Here is a 20000-nt window from a genome sequence, read left to right as displayed (position 1 = left end):
TTATGGCATGGCATGTTCCTGGATTTGTGATAGATTGGTGAATTGTGACGTATGAGGTTTTATATACTATTATGTTATTTTCTGGGAAAGTATACAGGTTTTACAGTGAGGGGTTAGAGATGTTTTAAATGAAATGCTTTGGAAAACTTTGGTTTTACTGACCCACTCAATTTTGTTTTTGCACCCCTCCAGGTTCTAGTTAGCAGTTGGTGGCTCACGAGGTTTTCTTCGGCGTTCTGACAGACTTCCTGCATGTAGGACTCACTTGCGGGTGTTGTAACTTAATTATTGTCCTACTTGACTGCACCTAGTTTCTTTTATGCTCTGAAATTGTGTACTGCACACTTAAACTCTCTCTCGTATGCTAGTTGGATATTACTACTAGTAGTTGGTTTTTATTCCTTCGTATTTCTCATATCCTTTGCTTCTGCACCACACTTTTGGTTACATCACACTCACATGACGGCCAGCACGCCTTGATTCTAGGATCAAGGTGTGTAAAAAAAAGTCCCAAACCAAAATTTCTGAAATTTTCGGGATGGCATACCGAACCGATCCCGAAATTTTGGTACGAGAAATCGGTATTGTCTTCTCAATGTTTCGGTAATCCCATACTAAACCGAAAATAAATATTATATATATTTAAGCTTTTCTTTTTGCTTTTGGTTTGGAACTTATTTTATTTTGGGACTATAGTTTGCAACTTATTTTTTTGTTTTTGGTTTTGTCACTTAACTTATTTTATTTTGGTTGCATGCATGTTGAAGTTGGATGTTGAATTCAAGTACTAAAAAAAAGACATTTGAGTTGTTGCAAACTACTAGTAGCAATACAATTGGTGTGGTCTACAGGTAGTAACCATAACCCTTTACTCCATTTGTTCAACGTTGTCATCCAACTCTTAGATTTCTAAAATTTTAACTCTGTCATTTGGTCTAAAGGTAGTAACCATAGATCTTTATCACCACAATTGTCGGTACGGACGTCCCACACGCACTTACCCTGCACTGTTGCTTCTCAACCAAATGTGTCTATCTCTTCAACACATCAAAAAATTGTATTATTAGTTTTCGAATATATTAGGTTTGTAACCTTTCTTTTTTTTTTTTGCTTTTGGGTTTGTTACTTAACTTATTTTATTTTAGTTGCATGTTAATTTGACTTGGTATGAATTATTGGTATTTCAATTTTTATGAAATTTGAGAATACTGAACCATCCCAAAATATCAAAAATATTTTAGGAATCCCAAAAATTGAGAATACCGAAATTTCGGTTCGGGATTAGTCTTCAAATTCCCATCCCGAAATTTTTTGGTTTGGGATTTGGGATTCCATTTTTGGTTTGGGATCCCATATCGAACCACACCTAATCAACTATTGCCTTTACTCTTTCTTTTTTTTTGAAAACTGGGGAATTCATTACAATGGCAAAGATGTCAAGATTACACAGAAAGCCTACAATGAGGCAAACAAATAGATAGGCATAAAACAATCTAAGCAGTGCAAGGAGGTACAAGGAGAAAAGACTCTGCAACAAATGTTAAAGCATCGCTCCCTACATTGTCGTTACAAAATTAAGGTGGAGAAGGTAAACTATCATTGTTAAAAACATGAACCAACGAAGATGGAGGTTGGTTGACCCAAGATACATCGCACATCTCTGAAAATTTTGCTGCGTTAACAAGTCTACCACCATATTGGCTAATCTTGGGATCCAAGACCAGTGACAGTCATGGAAGGAATCCCCTAAGCGTTTGACTTTCACCAAAGTAAGATAGGCCTCCCAACTGTCATTCTCCAACGAATCCCTAAAGTAAGAAATAGATTTGAGAAAGTCTGATTCAATAATAACCAAATTGTGGCCCAAAGAGATGCCCAACTAGCAGCCACGAATGAGAGCCAAAGCCTCGGCCTCAGCAACACTTCGCGCCTTGATTACGTACCTTGCTATAGCCACAAACTTGCCCTCGTCATCATGCATCACCATCCCCACAAGGCCCGATCCAATTGAAGCATTCCAGCTCGCATTAACATTGATTTTAATAAACGGAGAAGTTGGGGAGGACTAACGGACCACCTAAACAACACCACCAAAGTCTGGGGTCTGGAGATCGCCAGATGTGCTAGCCGCCTCAAAAAAAGCACCAGCCGTATTTGAAATGGCTAGCAATACCTGTGTAAAAATTATCTATTTCTGGTTGAAAAGGAAGTTCCATCTCGTTTTCCAGATATGCCAGCATGTGAAGGCGACATGAGAAAACAACCAACCTCTATCCCAATTGGTCTTGAAATCAGATTTGATAAGGGAATGCAGCCACTACACCCATGTCGAGATGTCATCCCTATTAAGCATATAGTTTAGCACCCCACCAAACCAGATAGTTTCCACCCATGCACACAAAAGGAAGAGATGTTCCACTAATTCATCATTATTATGGCAGATTGGGCAAGCCGGGGAGGGGAAGGATCTCCTCTTGAAAAGATCTATCATCGTCGTTAAAGCCTTATGAAGTGTTTTCCACACAACGCTCCGAATTTTGAGGGGAGTATTCAACTTTCATATGGTCTTCCACATTTGCCCCAAAATTGGCATAGAAGAAGGGGCGCTGGCCCACAAAGGTGCTCGACTGCGAATATGCCCAGTGATACCCCGATTTCACAATGTACCTTCCACGCTTTTCACAATGCCAAATGAGTCAATCCCTAATTAAAGTATCCCCAACAAGTGTGTCAAGGATTGCATTATGCTCCTCCACTGATAAGAAAGCCAATATAAAATTAATATCCCAAGCTCGAGTGTTTTGGCAAATTAACGACTCCACCCGGGTATTCCTAAAAACTGCCACATCACACCTTGGCGTAAAGTGTCCAAATGGTAGTGAAGGAATCCACCTATACACCCATATGCGAACATCCATTTCTCCTATAATTTGCCAATGTGACCCTTTCAATAGTAGGTCTCTTCTTACCAGAAGGCTAGTCCAAGCCCACGAGGTCTGGTTCCTACGCTGAGCATTAAGAAACGAACAATGGGGAAACTACCGAGCCTTTAGAACCTTAGCCCAAAAAGAATTTGGGTCATGAAGTAGTCTCTAACACTGCTTGGCAAGGAGTGCATCGTTGAAATCATGGAAATTCCTAAAGCCTATGCCTCTCATATTCTTCGGTAGATCGAGAGTGTCTTTCCACACCTAATGGATCCACCTTTCCCCACATTTTTTATCCCGCCAGAAACCGGAGATCAGGGCATCCAACTCATTACACATCATCACAAGGAATTTGAAGATATTCATCGGATAGACAATGATAGCTTGTGCAACAGCTTTAATCGTAACCTCCTTCCCCGCTTGTGATAGGGTGCTTTGCTTCCAACCTTAATTTTCCCCATCATTATTCCCTTCACATAAGCAAGCTTGCGCCGTTTTGACCGGCCCCAAATAGCAGGGACACCCAGATAGGTGCTAGGATCAGTCCCCATAGGAATTCTGAGAATCCCCCAACACCTCGGAAACTGCTGTGGGATATTTGCACCAAAAACCACACTTGATTTGTGCAAATAGACTTTCTATCCAGAGGCAGAGCAATATGCTCCTAGTAATTGGACCAAATTACTACAATTCTTTCTATCTACTTTTAGAAAAATCAAAGCGTCATCAACAAAGAAAATATGCGAGATAACAAGGCCGAGAGGGTTCATCTTTACACCATCCAATTGCCTCCTTTCAATAGCCGTTTGAATCATCCGAGACAAAACCTCACTTTGAATCATCCAAGACAAAACCTCACTAACAAGGAGGAATAAGTACGGAGATAATGGATCCCTTTGGCAAAGGCCTTGAGATGGAGCGAACTTTTTCTTGGGCTGCCCATTAAGGATGATAGCGAAATTTACTGAGTTGACACAACCCATAACAAGCCTCCGCCACTTAGAGTTAAACGCCATTTTTTCCATAACTGCATCCCACTCTACCCGATTGTGGGCTTTATGCATGTCAAGCGTGATCCTAAGTTCAAACTTGCATTTTGTTTTTCTGAGCTTGAGGAAATGGAAAAGCTCATGTGCAATCCCAATATTGTTTTGTACTTTTGTATAGTGTAGTATAACACAAAGTTTGTTACCTATGATCTCCATGTGATTTGAATGAAGGGGCAGCATATCTGGCTAAGAAACCGCGTTTAGCAAAGTCCTCATCATTCATCTGGTTCCAAACATCGTCGAAGTTTTGTGCATAGCTCACAGGATCGTACCGGAAACCGCCACGGGGATTTCCAACACTTCTCTGCCTTGCGATTGTATATCGTCTTATCCATGGAAGCTTCAACTTTAGACGTCCCCAACAAGAAAATACACCTTCGTTTTTGTCTTCGGTAGATGGAATATTCTCCATGACTTGGTGCTTTTGCCAATAACGGTTTCAACTTTCAAGTATTGACTCCTAATATTCCAGAGATTCTCTCGTAGATGTCAGTGTTGGCATGCACAAGCATTGATGACATTAGCGCACGTCATGCATCTGCGATGTTGCACGGGGAGATCAGAACCCTCGTAATGATCATGCATTTTCCTCTGTGATAACATGGCCTAGTGCAAACATAAACCACCTAGTTCAGGCAGATGTGAGTGAAGATGCATAACGACTCCCTATGAGAACACGGCGTAGTGCAGATGGAAGCCACCAAGTTCAGGTGGATGTCTATGAAGATGCACCATATATTATTCCCTAAGATAAATGCAGGGAGGAACCACACCAACTCGGGTAGATGTCAATGACAAGATAACCGCAGCCTAGTTTACAAACCCTTAGGAGTCTGAGTCTGTTGTTTATGGTGCTAAATGGAATTTTGACAGGATCGTTTACGAATTCAAAATAGTTGGATTATGTAACCAAACCCCACACACGGGTTACAAATCTAATAGCCACAAACTTGCCTTCGTCATCATGCATCACCATCCCCACAAGGCCCGATCCAATTAAAGCATTCCAGCTCGCATTAACATTGATTTTAATAAACGGAGAAGTTGGGAAGGACCAATGGACCACCTAAACAACACCACCAAAGTCTGGGGTCTGGAGATCCCCAGATGTGCTAGCCGTCTCAAAAAAAGCACCAGCCACATTTGAAATGGCTAGCAATACCTGTGTAAAAATTATTTATTTCTTGTTGAAAAGGAAGTTCCATCTCGTTTTCCAGATATGCCAGCATGTGAAGGCGATATGAGAAAACAACCAGCCTCTATCCCAATTGGTCTTGAAATCAGATTTGATAAGGGAGTGCAGCCACTACACCTATGTCGAGATGTCATCCCTATTAAGCATATAGTTTAGCACCCCACCAAACCAGATAGTTTCCACCCATGCACACAAAAGGAAGAGACGTTCCACTAATTCATCATTATTATGACAGATTGGGCAAGTCGGGGAGGGGGAGGATCTCCTCTTGAAAAGATTCACCATCGTCGTTAAAGCCTTATGAAGTGTTTTCCACACAACGCTCCGAATTTTGAGGGGAGTATTCAACTTTCATATGGTCTTCCACATTTGCCCCAAAATTGGCATAGAAGAAGGGGCGCTGGCCCACAAAGGTGCTCGACTGCGAATATGCCCAGTGATACCCCGATTTCACAGTGTACCTTCCACGCTTTTCAAAAGGCCAAATGAGTCAATCCCTAATTAAAGTATCCCCAACAAGTGTGTTAAGGATTGCATTATGCCCCTCCACTGATAAGAAAGCCAATATAAAATTAATATCCCAGGCTCGAGTGTTTTGGCAAATTAACGACTCCACCCGGGTATTCCTAAAAACTTCCACATCACATCTTGGCATAGAATGTCCAAATGGTAGTGAAGGAATCCACCTATACACCCATATGCGAACATCCCTTTCTCCCATAATTTGCCAATGTGACCCCTTCAACAGCAGGTCTCTTCTTACCAGAAGGCTAGTCCACGCCCACGAGGTCTGGTTCCTACGCTGAGCATTAAGAAACGAACAATGGGGAAACTACCGAGCCTTTAGAACCTTAGCCCAAAAAGAATTTGGGTCATGAAGTAGTCTCTAACACTGCTTGGCAAGGAGTGCATCGTTGAAATCATGGAAATTCCTAAAGCCTATGCCTCTTATATTCTTCGGTAGATCGAGAGTGTCTTTCCACACCTAATGGATCCACCTTTCCCCACATTTTTTATCCCGCCAGAAACCGGAGATCAGGGCATCCAACTCATTACACATCATCACAAGGAATTTGAAGATATTCATCGGATAGACAATGATAGCTTGTGCAACAGCTTTAATCGTAACCTCCTTCCCCGCTTGTGATAGGGTGCTTTGCTTCCAACCTTAATTTTCCCCATCATTATTCCCTTCACATAAGCAAGCTTACGCCGTTTTGACCGGCCCCAAATAGCAGGGACACCCAGAGAGGTGCTAGGATCACCCTATAGGAATTCTGAGAATCCCCCAACTCCTCAGAAACTGCTGTGGGATATTTGCACCAAAAACCACACTTGATTTGTGCAAATAGACTTCCTATCCAAAGGCAGAGCAATATGCTCCTAGTAATTGGACCAAATTACTACAATTCTTTCTATCTACTTTTAGAAAAATCAAAGCGTCGTCGGCAAAGAAAATATGCGAGATAACAGGGCCGAGAGGGTTCATCTTCACACCATCCAATTGTCTCCTTTCAATAGCCGTTTGAATCATCCGAGACAAAACCTCACTTTGAATCATCCAAGACAAAACCTCACTAACAAGGAGGAATAAGTACGGAGATAATGGATCCCTTTGGCAAAAGGCCTTAAGATGGAGCGAACTTTTTTTTGGGCAGCCCATTAAGGATGACAGCGAAATTTACTGAGTTGACACAACCCATAACAAGCATCCGCCACTTAGAGTTAAACGCCATTTTTTCCATAACCGCCTCCCACTCCACCCGGTCATGGGCTTTATGCATGTCAAGCTTGATCCCAAGTTCGAACTTGCATTTTGTTTTTCTGAGCTTGAGGAAATGGAAAAGCTCATGTGCAATCCCAATATTGTCTTGTACTTTTGTATAGTGTAGTATAACACAAAGTTTGTTACCTATGATCTCCATGTGATTTGAATGAAGGGGCAGCATATATGGCTAAGAAACCGCGTTTAGCAAAGTCCTCATCATTCATCTGGTCCCAACCATCGTCGAAGTTCTGTGCATAGCTCAAAGGATCGTACCGGAAACCGCCACGGGGATTTCCAACACTTCTCTGCCTTGCGGTTGTATATCATCTTATCCATGGAAGCTTCAACTTTAGACGTCCCCAGCAAGAAAATACACCTTCGTTTTTGTCTCCGGTAGATGGAATATTTTCCATGACTTGGTGCTTTTGCCAATAACGGTTTCAACTTTCAAGTATTGACTCCTAATATTCCAGAGATTCTCTCATAGATGTCAGTGTTGGCATGCACAAGCATTGATGACATTAGCGCACGTCATGCATCTGCGATGTTGCACGGGGAGATCAGAACCCTCGTAATGATCATGCATTATCCTCTGTCACATGGCCTAGTGCAGACATAAACCACCTAGTTCAGGCAGATGTGAGTGAAGATGCATAACGACTCCCTATGAGAACACGGCGTAGTGCAGATGGAAGCCACCAAGTTCAGGTGGATGTCTATGAAGATGCACCATATATTATTCCCTAAGATAAATGCAGGGAGGAACCACACCAACTCGGGTAGATGTCAATGACAAGATAACCGCAGCCTAGTTTACAGACCCTTAGGAGTCTGAGTCTGTTGTTTGTGGTGCTAAATGGAATTTTGACAGGATCGGTTACGAATTCAAAATAGTTGGATTATGTAACCAAACCCCACACACGGGTTACAAATCTAATCTGTCGCGGATAAGGCGAGGTGCCTCCTCATTTCTGTCAACATCTTCCTCTGCTCTCTGTCATCGTCTCTTTCCATCGTCGCATGGTTGTTGGTTGTTGGAGCAGCGCTGCTGCGTCGTCCCAAGCGTCGTCGCGGGGTCATCCCAAGCATTGTTGTGAGGTCGTCGTTGTAGCACCGTCGTGCTTCTTTTTTCAGAATCTCATTTATGATGGCGTGTGGAAATTGTACACTTCCTTTCTAGAAGTGTGAGCAGATGGTGGGTTGGCGGGTTGTGATTTGTGTGTCGATATGAATGCAGGAGGAGGTCGTAGGTCGCAAACGTCCTCAGGGTTGATCGTCGTGGGTGGGCGGCATCGTGGGTTGGTGATTGGGTGGGTTGCAGACAACCGTCTGTCATCGTTGTGGTCTCTGACTTCTCTGTTTAAGCTTAAGCTATTTCACATTTCAATCCAATCCAAATCCAGTGGAGTTAAACCACACCAAACAATAGACAAAAAGCCAACCTATCCAATCCAATCCTAGCCTAACCAATCCGAAATACGAAATCCTATATTGTCCGGTCCACATAATGTGCCCTTAACTACTACGTTTAAACTTAGTCCGTATGAGCTACTCAGACGCCTTTCAACTTTGATGTGTGAAGTAAATCGGACACGGTACAAGCTACTCTGAAGCGTAGTTCAATATAGAATATCTCAAGCCAAGACAATCGCGAACAATAATTTTAACAACAGAAAGAGAATATAACAAAAAAAATTACAAAATTATGGAGCAATGATGCAATTTTTAACAGCAACTCTTTTGTGAATCTTTTGCGGCATTAAAGGGAACTATCATAAATATTTTAGAGAGTGGAAACTAATCGACACTTCGACAGATAACAATGGATTCATCGGCAGCACAAGAAACAGATCAAATAAAATGACGAGAAGATTACATGGATATCTAACAAAATCGATTTTGGATTTCGCTCCTCAAGACAAAGAAAACGAGTGAGTTAAAGAAAACATACTTTGGACACCATGGAAATCATTATCATGGGAAATGAGGTCGACGGAATTCAATGGCATACTTAAACAATGACCTACCATCCGAGAGTAAAAGTTGAACTGCGTACGTCTACATCTTGACTGCCACCTGTTCAGCAGAGCTTTTCTTCACAACCCCTTTATAGCACAATTCATTCAATAACTCCAGAGCCTCTTTTGCTAACCCTTCATAAGCTATGCCTTCAATGAGAATTGTGTATGTTGCTTCAGTAGGTTTGCATCCTCTAGATACCATATAAGCGAGGAAATCAATTGCACGACAAGTTTGCTTAGCCTTGCAAAGCCCCAACATGATGGAGTTAAAAGTGATAGCATTCGGCTTGACGCCCGCATCTTCCAAATCATGGACAAACTTAATTGCCTCATCAACCTTTCCTTCTCTGCTAAGCCCTCCCACAAGAGAAGAATAAGTTATTACATCGGGCTTTAAACCCTTTTTGCGCATCTCATGCAAAAGTTCTAAGGCACGTTCTGTTTTCCCCACCTTTGAGAGCCCATCAATCACTGTATTGTATGTGATTAGAACAGGAGAGCAACCCTTGCTACTTAGTTGATTAAGTATCTCAACTGCAATATCAACCTTTGCATCTTTGCACAAAGCTGTGAGCAAAGTATTGTAGGTTACAATGTCGGGATAACAGCCCCGAGAAACCATTATATCCAAATACTCAATTGCCCTATCCATCTTCTTTTCCTTGCAAAAGCCATGAAGCAGTGGGTTGTAACTCAAGGAATTTGGTGTACAACCATGCTTTGGCATCTTCTCCAAAATGTCAATTGCTCTACCCAATAAACCCTTCCGACACAAGAAGTTAATCAAAATATTGAAAGTAACAACACTGGGAGAACAGCCTCTGTGAACCATTTCAGCTAATAGTTTCTCAGCATCCATCCACCTCCCGGTGCTGCACATGCTACGCAAAATAATATTGTGGGTAATGACATTGGGTTGGCAATCAGATGATGGCATGTCGTTCAAGAATTTGATTGCTTCATCCAACCGTCCTTCCTTGCAAATTCCATTTATAAGAACATTATAAGTGACCACATCAGGCTTGCATCCTTTGCTCCTCATCTCATCCAAAAGCTTCATCGCCTGCTCAACCCCACTTTCCTTACAAGTTGCTTCGATCAGTATGGTATATGTAATCACATCTGGATAACATTGCCTTTGCATCTGTCGATCAAGAACTTCCATTGCTTGCTTCAATTTCCCACTATCACACAAAGTACGCAAAATTGTATTATACGTAACAACATCTGGAGAAACACTCATCCGGTCCAAAACCCTCAAAGCATTATCAATCTCACCAGCCTTGCAGTAGCCACTGATCAAGACATTGTAAGTTATAACATCAAGGACAGCCCCAGAGTCTTCTAGAATGTTCATAATCCGAGTCGCCTTCTTTGTCTTTCCACTCTTACAAAACCCCCGGATTAAACTCGTACACGCAATAATATCCGGCATATCACCGCGATAAAGCATGTTCTCTAGAAACTTAAATCCCTCTTCTAATTCCCCATTTCTAACCAACCTGCGGAGATGATTGTTACTCTCAAATTCTTCGAAACCATTGGAAGAGTCCATTCCATTCAAACCCCCATGTGGGGTATACTCAACATTCTGCAGCCTACCATTGGAAATAAACGTTTCGACTTTCGACACAGCAAGTACACGCTTTCGCCTATGTTTCTGGTAACCGTCCTGTATTCTACACTGAATGTTATCAGAGAGAACAAGAAACAGAGCTCTGCAGCCCACAAAGAGCCTCCCAGAACTGGGTTTGGTGGGACCAACCTTACAACAAACAGTAGTTCCAAAACTACCAGTCTTTCTTGTCCTCTCCCTACCAACTCTGTGAAATGAGCAAAACCCATCAGGGGTTTGCTTCACAGGTACCATCAAATCCATAACTTCACCTAATTATGTATAAAACCGCAACCCAATACTCAAAACACCATGCTTAAACGGAAATACCGCAAAGAAAAAAGATAGAAAAACAAATTTGCAGAGTTGGGTTGGGTTTTTGGTGACAAACAGAAATGAACTTAGAGAAGAAAAGATGAAGCTAGAGAGAGAGCTTACCCAAAGCAGAGCGAGCTTCTTTCGTTTTCAAATGGAAGGAGAAGTATTACATAAGAGATGCGGCAGAAGTTTGAAAGAAGAAAGAGTGAAGAAGCGGCGGTGGGTGACAATGTGCCGCCGTGCTTTATCCGTTTTATGTCGTTTTCTTCTGTGTCTGAAAAACGCGAGGTATCTGAACGAGGAGGGCCTCGGCGTCGTAGATGGCACTTGAAACTGGGAGGCAATGAGGGGGTGGGTTGATTGCAGCGCAGGCCTGTGCGGCCTTGCTGCTAATTTTTTTCAATGGGCCAAGTTTATTTGGACCAAACTTAAGGTTGTGATCTTTCTGTTTCCTTTGTACATTTTTGTCACTTATGTTTTGAAAATAACGTCCCTACAAAACTAGATAAGACGATTACCGTAAAAAAAAAATAACGGAACTGTTATTAGTAATTTAAAAATCTATTGTGCATTTTTTATAAAAATATTTTCCTTATAGAAAGCTTGAAGTTCACAATTAAATTTTTGAAATGCTAATAAAAATTCTCTAAAATAGTAGTAATTCACGTTAGACTCAATGTTGTGTTCTAAAGCTAGATTAGGGTACGGACTAAGATTCTCTCCATTTTCCTCCTCTTCCCTCCTCTCCTATTTGAACGCGCAAAATTTCATCTTGTTTTTCTTTTTATACTTTGTAGAGAGAGAGAAAGGAGAAAATAAAACTATGAGAGGAGGGGAGGGAGGGAATGGGGAAAAGGGAGGGGAAAGAATCCCCATCCTTAGGGTACTAGTTGTGTGGCGGCTAAATCTCATGGTCAGAAGAAATTATTTGGTGTGACTATGAGAAAGTGGTGTGATGTAGTGGTTCGTTAAGTTATAACTTATAACGCATATTTTATTTATTATTATTATCCCTAAATATAAACAAGTCATATGATTGTATTACGATAAAACTATTCATTTGCCTCACTATCTGGAGTAGTTGGGCTCTAGTATTGTACGTAGGTTTCTCATGTATTACAGAATGTGGAAGCAAATGTGTTGTTTGTGTATTTCTAAACAACAACGCCCCCATATTATTGCGCGTGAAATATGTAGAAAAATAATATATGGCTGAATAATAATTTTTATTGATACGTGAAAGGGTATATATACAAATACATTCCTTGAGTAGCAAGGATTCCTCCTACAAGTTAGGAGTACAATTACAATTTAAGTCTAACTACTTTCCTATTTGTTTAACACTCCCCCTCAAGTTGGAGAGTGGATATCAAGAACGCCTAACTTGCGTAACATGGTTGAAAATTTCTCCTTCCCAAGAGGCTTCGTAAATAAGTCTGCCAGCTGATTTGCCGTCCCAATATACTTGGTAGTTATAGTGCCATCAACAATCTTATCACGTATAAAATGACAATCCATCTCAATGTGGCGAGTACGCTCATGAAAAACAGGGTTGGCAGCTATATGCAATGCTGCTTGATTGTCACAAAATAGATTAGATGGACCGGTTAAGGGAATGTTCAAATCCTTCAATAGAAAGCGTAGCCAAATTATCTCACAACAAGCACCAGACATAGCTCTATATTCCGCCTCAGCAGAAGAAAGTGACACAGTTTTCTGTCGCTTTGTTCGCCATGAAATTAAAGAATTTCCCAAGAAAACACAGTAGCCAGTAGTCGATCGACGAGTAATAGGACAACCTGCCCAGTCAGAATCACAAAAAGCAGTTAACTTGACTTGATTATCAGAACGGAATAATAAGCCTTGACCCGGGGTAGACTTCAAATAACCAACAACTCGAAGTGCAGCATCCATATGAGGAATACGCGGCTTATGCATAAACCGACTTAGAACATGTACAGGGTAGGTGATATCTGGCCGAGTTATTGTAAGATAAATTAGTCGTCCTACTAGACGCCGATACTTTTCAGGATCCTTAAGAAGTTCCCCTTTGTCAGATAGTTGTGTATCGTCCATAGGAAAAGCAATGGGTTGTGCTCCCAGGAAGCCATAATCTTTGAGAATTTATAATGCATATTTACGCTGAGAAACATAAATACCACGTTTGGACCGAGAAACCTCGATACCCAAAAAGTACTTTAAATCACCAAGATCCTTAATCCGAAAGTGATTATGGAGAAAACATTTCAGAGAATCAATGGCACCCACATCATTGCCTGTTATCACAATATCATCCACATAAATAAGCAAGGCTGTAAAAGAAGTAACTGACTTTTTCGTAAACAATGAATAATCAGCTTTGGATTGTTGAAACCCAGCAGAAAAAATGGCACTAGTGAACTTAGCAAACCATTGTTGAGAAGCCTGCTTGAGACCATAAAGGGACTTGTGGAGGTAACACACAAGATTCTCCCCCTGTCGCCGAAGACCAAGAAGAGGAGACATATATATTTCCTCGTCTAAATCACCATGCAAGAAAGCATTATTGACGTCGAGTTGGTGACGAGACCAAGATTGACTAGCAGCAAGAGCAAGAAGACAGCGCACCGTGATCATTTTAGCAGTAGGAGAAAATGTGTCATGATAATCTATACCTTCCGACTATGTGAAACCTTTGGCAACCAAACGAGATTTGTAACGCTCAATAGAACTATCGGAATGGTGCTTAAGTTTGTACACCCATTTACAATCAATGGGAACCTTGCCAGAGGGCAGGGTAGTCATGGTTCAAGTACGGTTGGCATAGAGGGCATCCAGTTCCTCGCTCATAGCATGACACCAGTTAGGATCATGGGTAGCCTCTACAAAAGAAGAGGGTTCGACACCCCTACTCACAGAGTAGATGTATGAAAGATGATGTGGAGATAAACGATGGTAAGAAATATAATTACAGAGGGGATATCATGTACCGTGGGCAGAACATGGTGGCGAAGACGAGGACGGGTGTAGGGGTAAAATCACTTGCAAGCAAACATAGTCCTTTAAATAAGGTGGGGGTGCATGGGAACGGGAAGACACGCGGGGAGGTGGAGAGGGTGCAGGAGAAGGCATAAGGGGTAGGTAGGGTATGGGTGGAGGAGTTGGTAGGGGCAGGGGTGAGGGAATAGGATTAGGCGGTGCGGTGCTGGTAATGTTGTCAGAAGGCGGGGAAATAATAAGGAAAAAGGGATAGGGCAGTGGTGTAGGGTCCGGGGAGGTAGGAAAAGGGACATCCATTAAGGGGGATGGGTAGGGATATATGTGGGGATGGGGGGTCCATGACAGGTGTGGTGGGAGGGGAGGCAAAAGGAAAAGAGTTATCATGGAAGATGACATCCCGACTAGTGAATGTGCGATGTGTGTCAAGGTCATAGAGTTTATAAGCCTTTTGACCAGCAGGGTAACCAATGAAGATACAACGGTGAGCCTTAGAAGAGAACTTAGGGGTCGGAAGAACAGATGTGGCATAGGCTAAACAACCGAAAACACGAAAGTGATCATAGAGCGGAGGTTTATGGTGGATGACTTCAAAAGGTGTTTTGTTGTGGAGAAGACGAGTGGGAAGACGGTTAATGGTATAGGCGGCAGTGAGTACACGCCCCAAAACTTGAGGGGAAAGTGTGATTGAAACCGAAAGGCCCGAGCAGTTTCAAGGAGGTACGTGTGTTTGCGTTCAATAACGTCATTTTGCTGGGGCGTGTAAACGCAAGAAGTTTGAAAAACAACCCCATGTTCAGAGAAAAAATGACAAAGAAAATAAAATTCCCCACCATTGTCGATACGTATGCTTTTAATGATGGTGTTAATTGGGTGAGAACATAGGCAAAAAAATGTTTGATAATTTGTTAAGTATCAGATTTATGCTTCAGCAGGAAAACCCAGGTAAAACGAGAGAAATCATCCACAATAGTAAAAAAATAATGAGCACCAGTAAGAGAAGACTGATGATTTGGACCCCAAATATCACAATGAATTAAGGAAAAAGGAAAAGTTGTTGAAATTGAACTTAAACCAAAAGGTTGACGAGTTTGTTTCGCCAAAGGACAAACATCACAAACATGACTAGAATCGAAAGAACATTTAAGAAAACTAGAGGCTAAAACTTGTAAACGAGCAGAAGAGGGATGGCCGAGGCGCCTATGCCAGAGGGAGAGAGGTATGGTGATGATGTTGCATAGAGGTTGATGGGTGGGAAGAAAGGCAAGGGCCACGAGGTAGTAAAGGTCACCACGTCGCTTACCCACACCAATCGTCACTTTCGAAACCAGGTCTTGCAAAATACACCAAGACGGGAAAAAAGTCACGGAACAAGATAAACCATCTGTAAGCTTACCAACTGATAAAATGTCCACTTTAAAATTTGGAACACATAAAATATCCTTTAAAATAATCGACGAATTTAAGCGAAGATTTCCAGTTAAAGTAATGGGATCTATGACATCACTAGGTAAGGAGACAGGCGGCAAAAGTGAAGCAGAAGGATGAACCAAATTGGAAGATGAGGAAGTAATATGGTCAGTGGCGCCACTGTCAAGGATCCAGTAACCATGACATGGGTCAACACGCAACAAACCTTTGGCGAAGTCATCACTAGAGATGGCATGAACTTGAGGAGAAAACGATGGGGCTGCGGAATCGTCAAGAGCAGCGAGGAGACGAGTGTATTGATCAGCGGATATATTAGGCATGGCTAACTGCAGGTCGTGAAGGCTGGGAGAGTTGTGCACCTGATGGGCAGATGGTGAAGAGCATGGTGTGAAGGCGTTGAAGTTGTTGCCGAAGGAGAGCCGGGGGCTATTGGAAGGGCGAGAAGGTGCGGGGGCGCTGCGAGCAGAAGAAACAGCAGGGTGGTTGCGAGTGGAGCCGCTAGAGGTGGATGCGCGGTGTGGTGGTCGCCAAGGTTGCCCATGAAGAGGGTGGCCAACGGGATAGCCATGCAGCTTATGACAGGCCTCACGAGTATGGAAATCGTAGTCGCAGTAGGTACAATGGAGTGGGGGCCTGTCTGAGGAGGTGCGGGAATAATTGCGGACAGCCATGGCAGCGGGAGAGTCGGTGGGATGGACAGAGCCCAATGAGCGTTGTTTCTCGGCCTGAGAAACAGAAGAACAGGCTTGTCGAACAGTAGGCAAAGGATTCATCAAGAGGATTTGGTCACGAATAGCAGAGAAAGAGTCGTGAAGACCCATGAAGAACTGCATAAGGTGTTGTTATTTAGACTTAGTGTCATAAGAGCACGTGCATCCATCACTATAAGAGGCAAGCTCATCCCAAATAACTTTGAGGCGAGTGAAATAAGCAGAGATAGAAGAAGATCCTTGAGAAATCGTAGCAAGCTCACGGTTGAGTTAGAAGATACGAAGCGCGTTGCTCTAAGAAAACCGTTCGTGAAAGTCATCCCACACATCCTTAGCAGTTGTGGTAAAGAGAACAGATTCTTGAAGATTAGGTTCCAAGGAATGGAGAAGCCAAGAAAGAATCATGTCATTGCAACGACGCCAAGCCGCGTGAGCATCAGGTTCGTCAGAGGAAGAAGGTTCCTGAACATCGCCAATGATGAAACCAAGCTTGTTCTTGGCACTCAAGGAAATCTGCATGCCACGGGCCCAGGAGGTGTAATTATCACCATTTAATTTTTTGGAGACAAGAACAAGGTTGGGGTGGTCTGAATGATGAATGTAAAAGGGGCCATCGGAGGAAGAAGGGTCAGCCATAAGGAACGGCAGGAAGGGCTGCCAAGAAAAAAAAAGAAAAAAAAAGAGCTAGGGTTTTGAACCTGCTCTGATACCATGTAGAAAAATACTATATGGCTAAATAATAATTTTTATTGATACGTGAAAGGGTATATATACAAATACATTCCTTGAGTAGCAAGGATTCCTCCTACAAGTTAGGAGTACAATTACAATTTAAGTCTAACTACTTTCCTATTTGTTTAACAAAATAGTGGGTGTAGAAAGTTTCAAATTCAAAATCTTCCTCCATACGATTTTTTTAAAGGAAGTAATAGCTAGAAATGGCTGTTAATACCCCATAGACTAAGGAGCAAATAAGCTCAATTAACACCAGTTAGCGAGACAATAACTTACCAAGATGATGATGAATAGCACCAGCTGGAGCATTGTCATGGTACAAATGACATTTTAGAGGCTCATGAAAGCCCATTTACTGGCCAGCAATGATTTGTAAGTTTTGAAAGTGGTGTGATATAAGATCTCAAGAAACATAAATATATGAGCAAAGAGTTCATGTACTAAGCATTGTAAATTTCCAGCTATCGGTCTTCCGTTGCGGGCATCGAAATTGGAGTCATCAAAATTAGAGTTAGAAAGCAGTATTGTTTCTTATAATTTGTTTTCCATTAACATTTAACACTGATAAGTACATTTTGCATGAGCATGCATTTCAAGATGTACTTATATCTATATTTTCTTAATCAAGTTCGAATTAGACCGTTTAGATTTTTCTTTTGTTATTACTCTTAAGCTTTATGTAGTGGATTAACTTGTTGTAACATTTCGAATCACAGTTCAAAGCTATGTACAGAAAATTTTACACATGATTTTCCATTAAGTCAAAATGTTACAATATAAATTCATACTATGTAGATTGTTCTTAAAGTTTTACACAAATTTTAGTTAAGAGCGATGTTATTAGTTGAAATTCAGAGTATGCATAATAAAAGAATGAAGAAGTAGAGTTCAAAACAAATATATCACTCAATTAACCAAACAAAAGAGAACACTACAAATTATATGGGACGGCTACAAAACTCGAAGGGACTACATTAACACTAACTTGTTCATCATACTAAACTAAAAACTATATTTATAAAAAATTAAAAAAATTTAAATAAAAAAAAAACCTAAAAAACCCAAACTCAGATAGGTTAGGTCTAAATAAATCTTATACTCACAAACGAATCCCAAATAATTAAATAAAGGCTAATATTTTTCAACGCTATCTACATACTTAATTTTTACTCCCACACACATCTTATTAATTTATATTATTTTATTTTCTTTAATCCATTTAATATGAGAGCCAAAAAGTGAGACCACGATATATCAATTTAATTTCAAAAGAAAGCTATCTACATACCTATTTCTACCTTCACAAATTCCATGTTAATTTGTATCTGAATCTTTTTCAATTCTTGATCCGACAGCAAAATTGTGAAAAAGAGTTATGAGTATCATCACTCTTATTTTATTATGTCTTGCTCATGTGTAAACAAGATTCAGGCTTACTAAATTCAGAATATGTAGTCAGCTTTCTTCCAACGTGTAGGTACTTGGTATTTCAACTAAAAAATAAGAAAAGCAAAAACACATGATAAGCCCAACAGCAAAGCTCAGATACCTTTGTCTTTTTTCACAACATTTTACTAGGAGAATAACAGACATAGGACTGGACGAAATTCTAGTACACGGACACGTGTCCACAACAAGTGGGTGGGGCCGCTCTCGTTCGTACCTTTGATACGTATTATTTACAATTTTCGCTTCCGGATGCTTCGAAACACGAATATAATAATGCAGAACCATGATTAGATTGTGAAACACTTTACCAATCGAGCGTTCTAGAGCGCGGGTACGTGTCTGGTTGCGATACGCCCACGCAGGCATGTTCCTAAATCCGAGTTCTAGAGCGTGGGTACGTGTCTGGTTGCGATATGCCCACGCAGGCATGTCCTTAAATCTTAGTTTGGTCTGGTTGTAGGTAATCTGGCAGGTGCTATTTGCTATCCCAACACCATCGACCCAGCTGTTTCTTACTTCCCTGCTTTTTCTTCTCTCGTTTTATTGGATGACCGAGCGGTTTGAAAGTTCGCAGCTCAATGAGTTTGTACTCAAAGTTTTATGTTGTCGGCTAGCCTTCTGCACTAACTTGTGCTAGTGTAATATCTATATAAAAATCAAACCGTTTAAGTTTGATATTTATAACATTCATGTTGGATTAGCATGCCTTCAATATATTCGTATCACATTTATGAGTATAATATCTTGAATTCATAACAAAAATACATTGAACCTTAAATCGTAATGGGTATTACATTTGAATGTTTTAGCCAACGATAGAAATATGATTCTTATATGAGTTCAATAAAGTGGTATCACACTCACTTTTTCCTGCCTAATATGAAAAACTTTAATAGAATTCGAGCTTATGATCATAATCAGTCATATTATAAATTATTATGTTAAGATCATCTTTGCAAAACGTCAATTAAAATTAATGTTTAATCAATTAACAATAACGAATAGATAGACAATTCATAAAGCCTTACCAAATCCTTCCACTTGTTTTTATACAGGTCAATTGTTAACGCTTAAAATTGGAAGGTCAACAAAAACCAGCATGACAAACCCTTGGTGGCCTCGAGATGTAGAGCTAGACTACAGACAAAAAGATTTGAGTGGTTCATTGTTAAAAATGGGCTACGACCACTGTAGTGGTCTAATATACATTTGATGTGGATTACAAGAGAGCTCAACACTAGAATAATGTAGTTTTCTTCTCGTGGTCCGACTGCTTATAAGGGTTCCTTGACCTCTTTAGGCCTTGAGTGAGGCCCAAAAGTTCTAGCTCTCAATTCTCTCATTGTCCTATCATTTAATGAGCCAAGCAGTAGACATGACCTATAAGCTATTCCTCAAAGCTATTCCTCTTGACATGTGGAGAGGAAGTGCATTCTCTCAAAGCTACTTGCACAATTTCTCAGATGCCACATACTGAGCACACTACTCATTCAAAAGTGGTTGGAAAACACTATATTGAGCGCTAAGCCTGACAGGCTTTAAGTCTCTTCATAAACTTCTTCACCCGTCGATGGTCAACACGTGGCTGAGAGTTCACGTCCGGCAGACTTATCCTTGGAGCTCCGTGCCACAAAATTGGTTAGGTTTGCCAACTGGCTCAAGTGGTCAGAAAATACTTTTAACTTTTGCGTTCCGTAGAGTCCTTATCCATAATACACTTCTCTTCTCATAATGAAAATACTACGCGGTTATTAATTCCGTTTTATATAGATTGCTCTTCAAATGCTACACTTGATAACCATCACT

General features: G+C 41.1%; 1 protein-coding gene across 2 annotated transcripts; it reads right to left on the bottom strand.

Annotated features, from left to right (window-relative positions):
- Positions 1-8747: 8747 nt before the first annotated feature.
- LOC126632989 (pentatricopeptide repeat-containing protein At1g09900-like) lies at positions 8748-11271 on the bottom strand. 2 transcript variants are annotated; one of them, XM_050303533.1, is made up of 2 exons: positions 11014-11271; positions 8748-10783 (listed from the first exon to the last, which is right to left on the bottom strand). In XM_050303533.1, the coding sequence occupies exon 2, from the start codon at positions 10513-10515 to the stop codon at positions 8998-9000; it is 1518 nt and encodes a 505-aa protein (XP_050159490.1). In that variant the 5' UTR covers positions 10516-10783; positions 11014-11271; the 3' UTR covers positions 8748-8997. The 2 variants fall into 2 exon arrangements, with proteins under 2 accessions (XP_050159490.1, XP_050159489.1); XM_050303532.1 differs by having other exon boundaries at positions 8748-10847; positions 11014-11262.
- Positions 11272-20000: the final 8729 nt, after the last annotated feature.

The sequence above is a fragment of the Malus sylvestris genome, chromosome 8, assembly GCF_916048215.2.
Source record: "Malus sylvestris chromosome 8, drMalSylv7.2, whole genome shotgun sequence".
Lineage (NCBI taxonomy): Eukaryota > Viridiplantae > Streptophyta > Magnoliopsida > Rosales > Rosaceae > Malus > Malus sylvestris.
This window is presented reverse-complemented; position numbering and strand designations above follow the sequence as displayed.

Excerpts from the sequence above, each read along its gene's own strand:
- LOC126632989 (XM_050303532.1), bottom strand. The coding sequence starts at position 10,839 with ATGGATTTGATGGTACCTGTGAAGCAAACCCCTGATGGGTTTTGCTCA.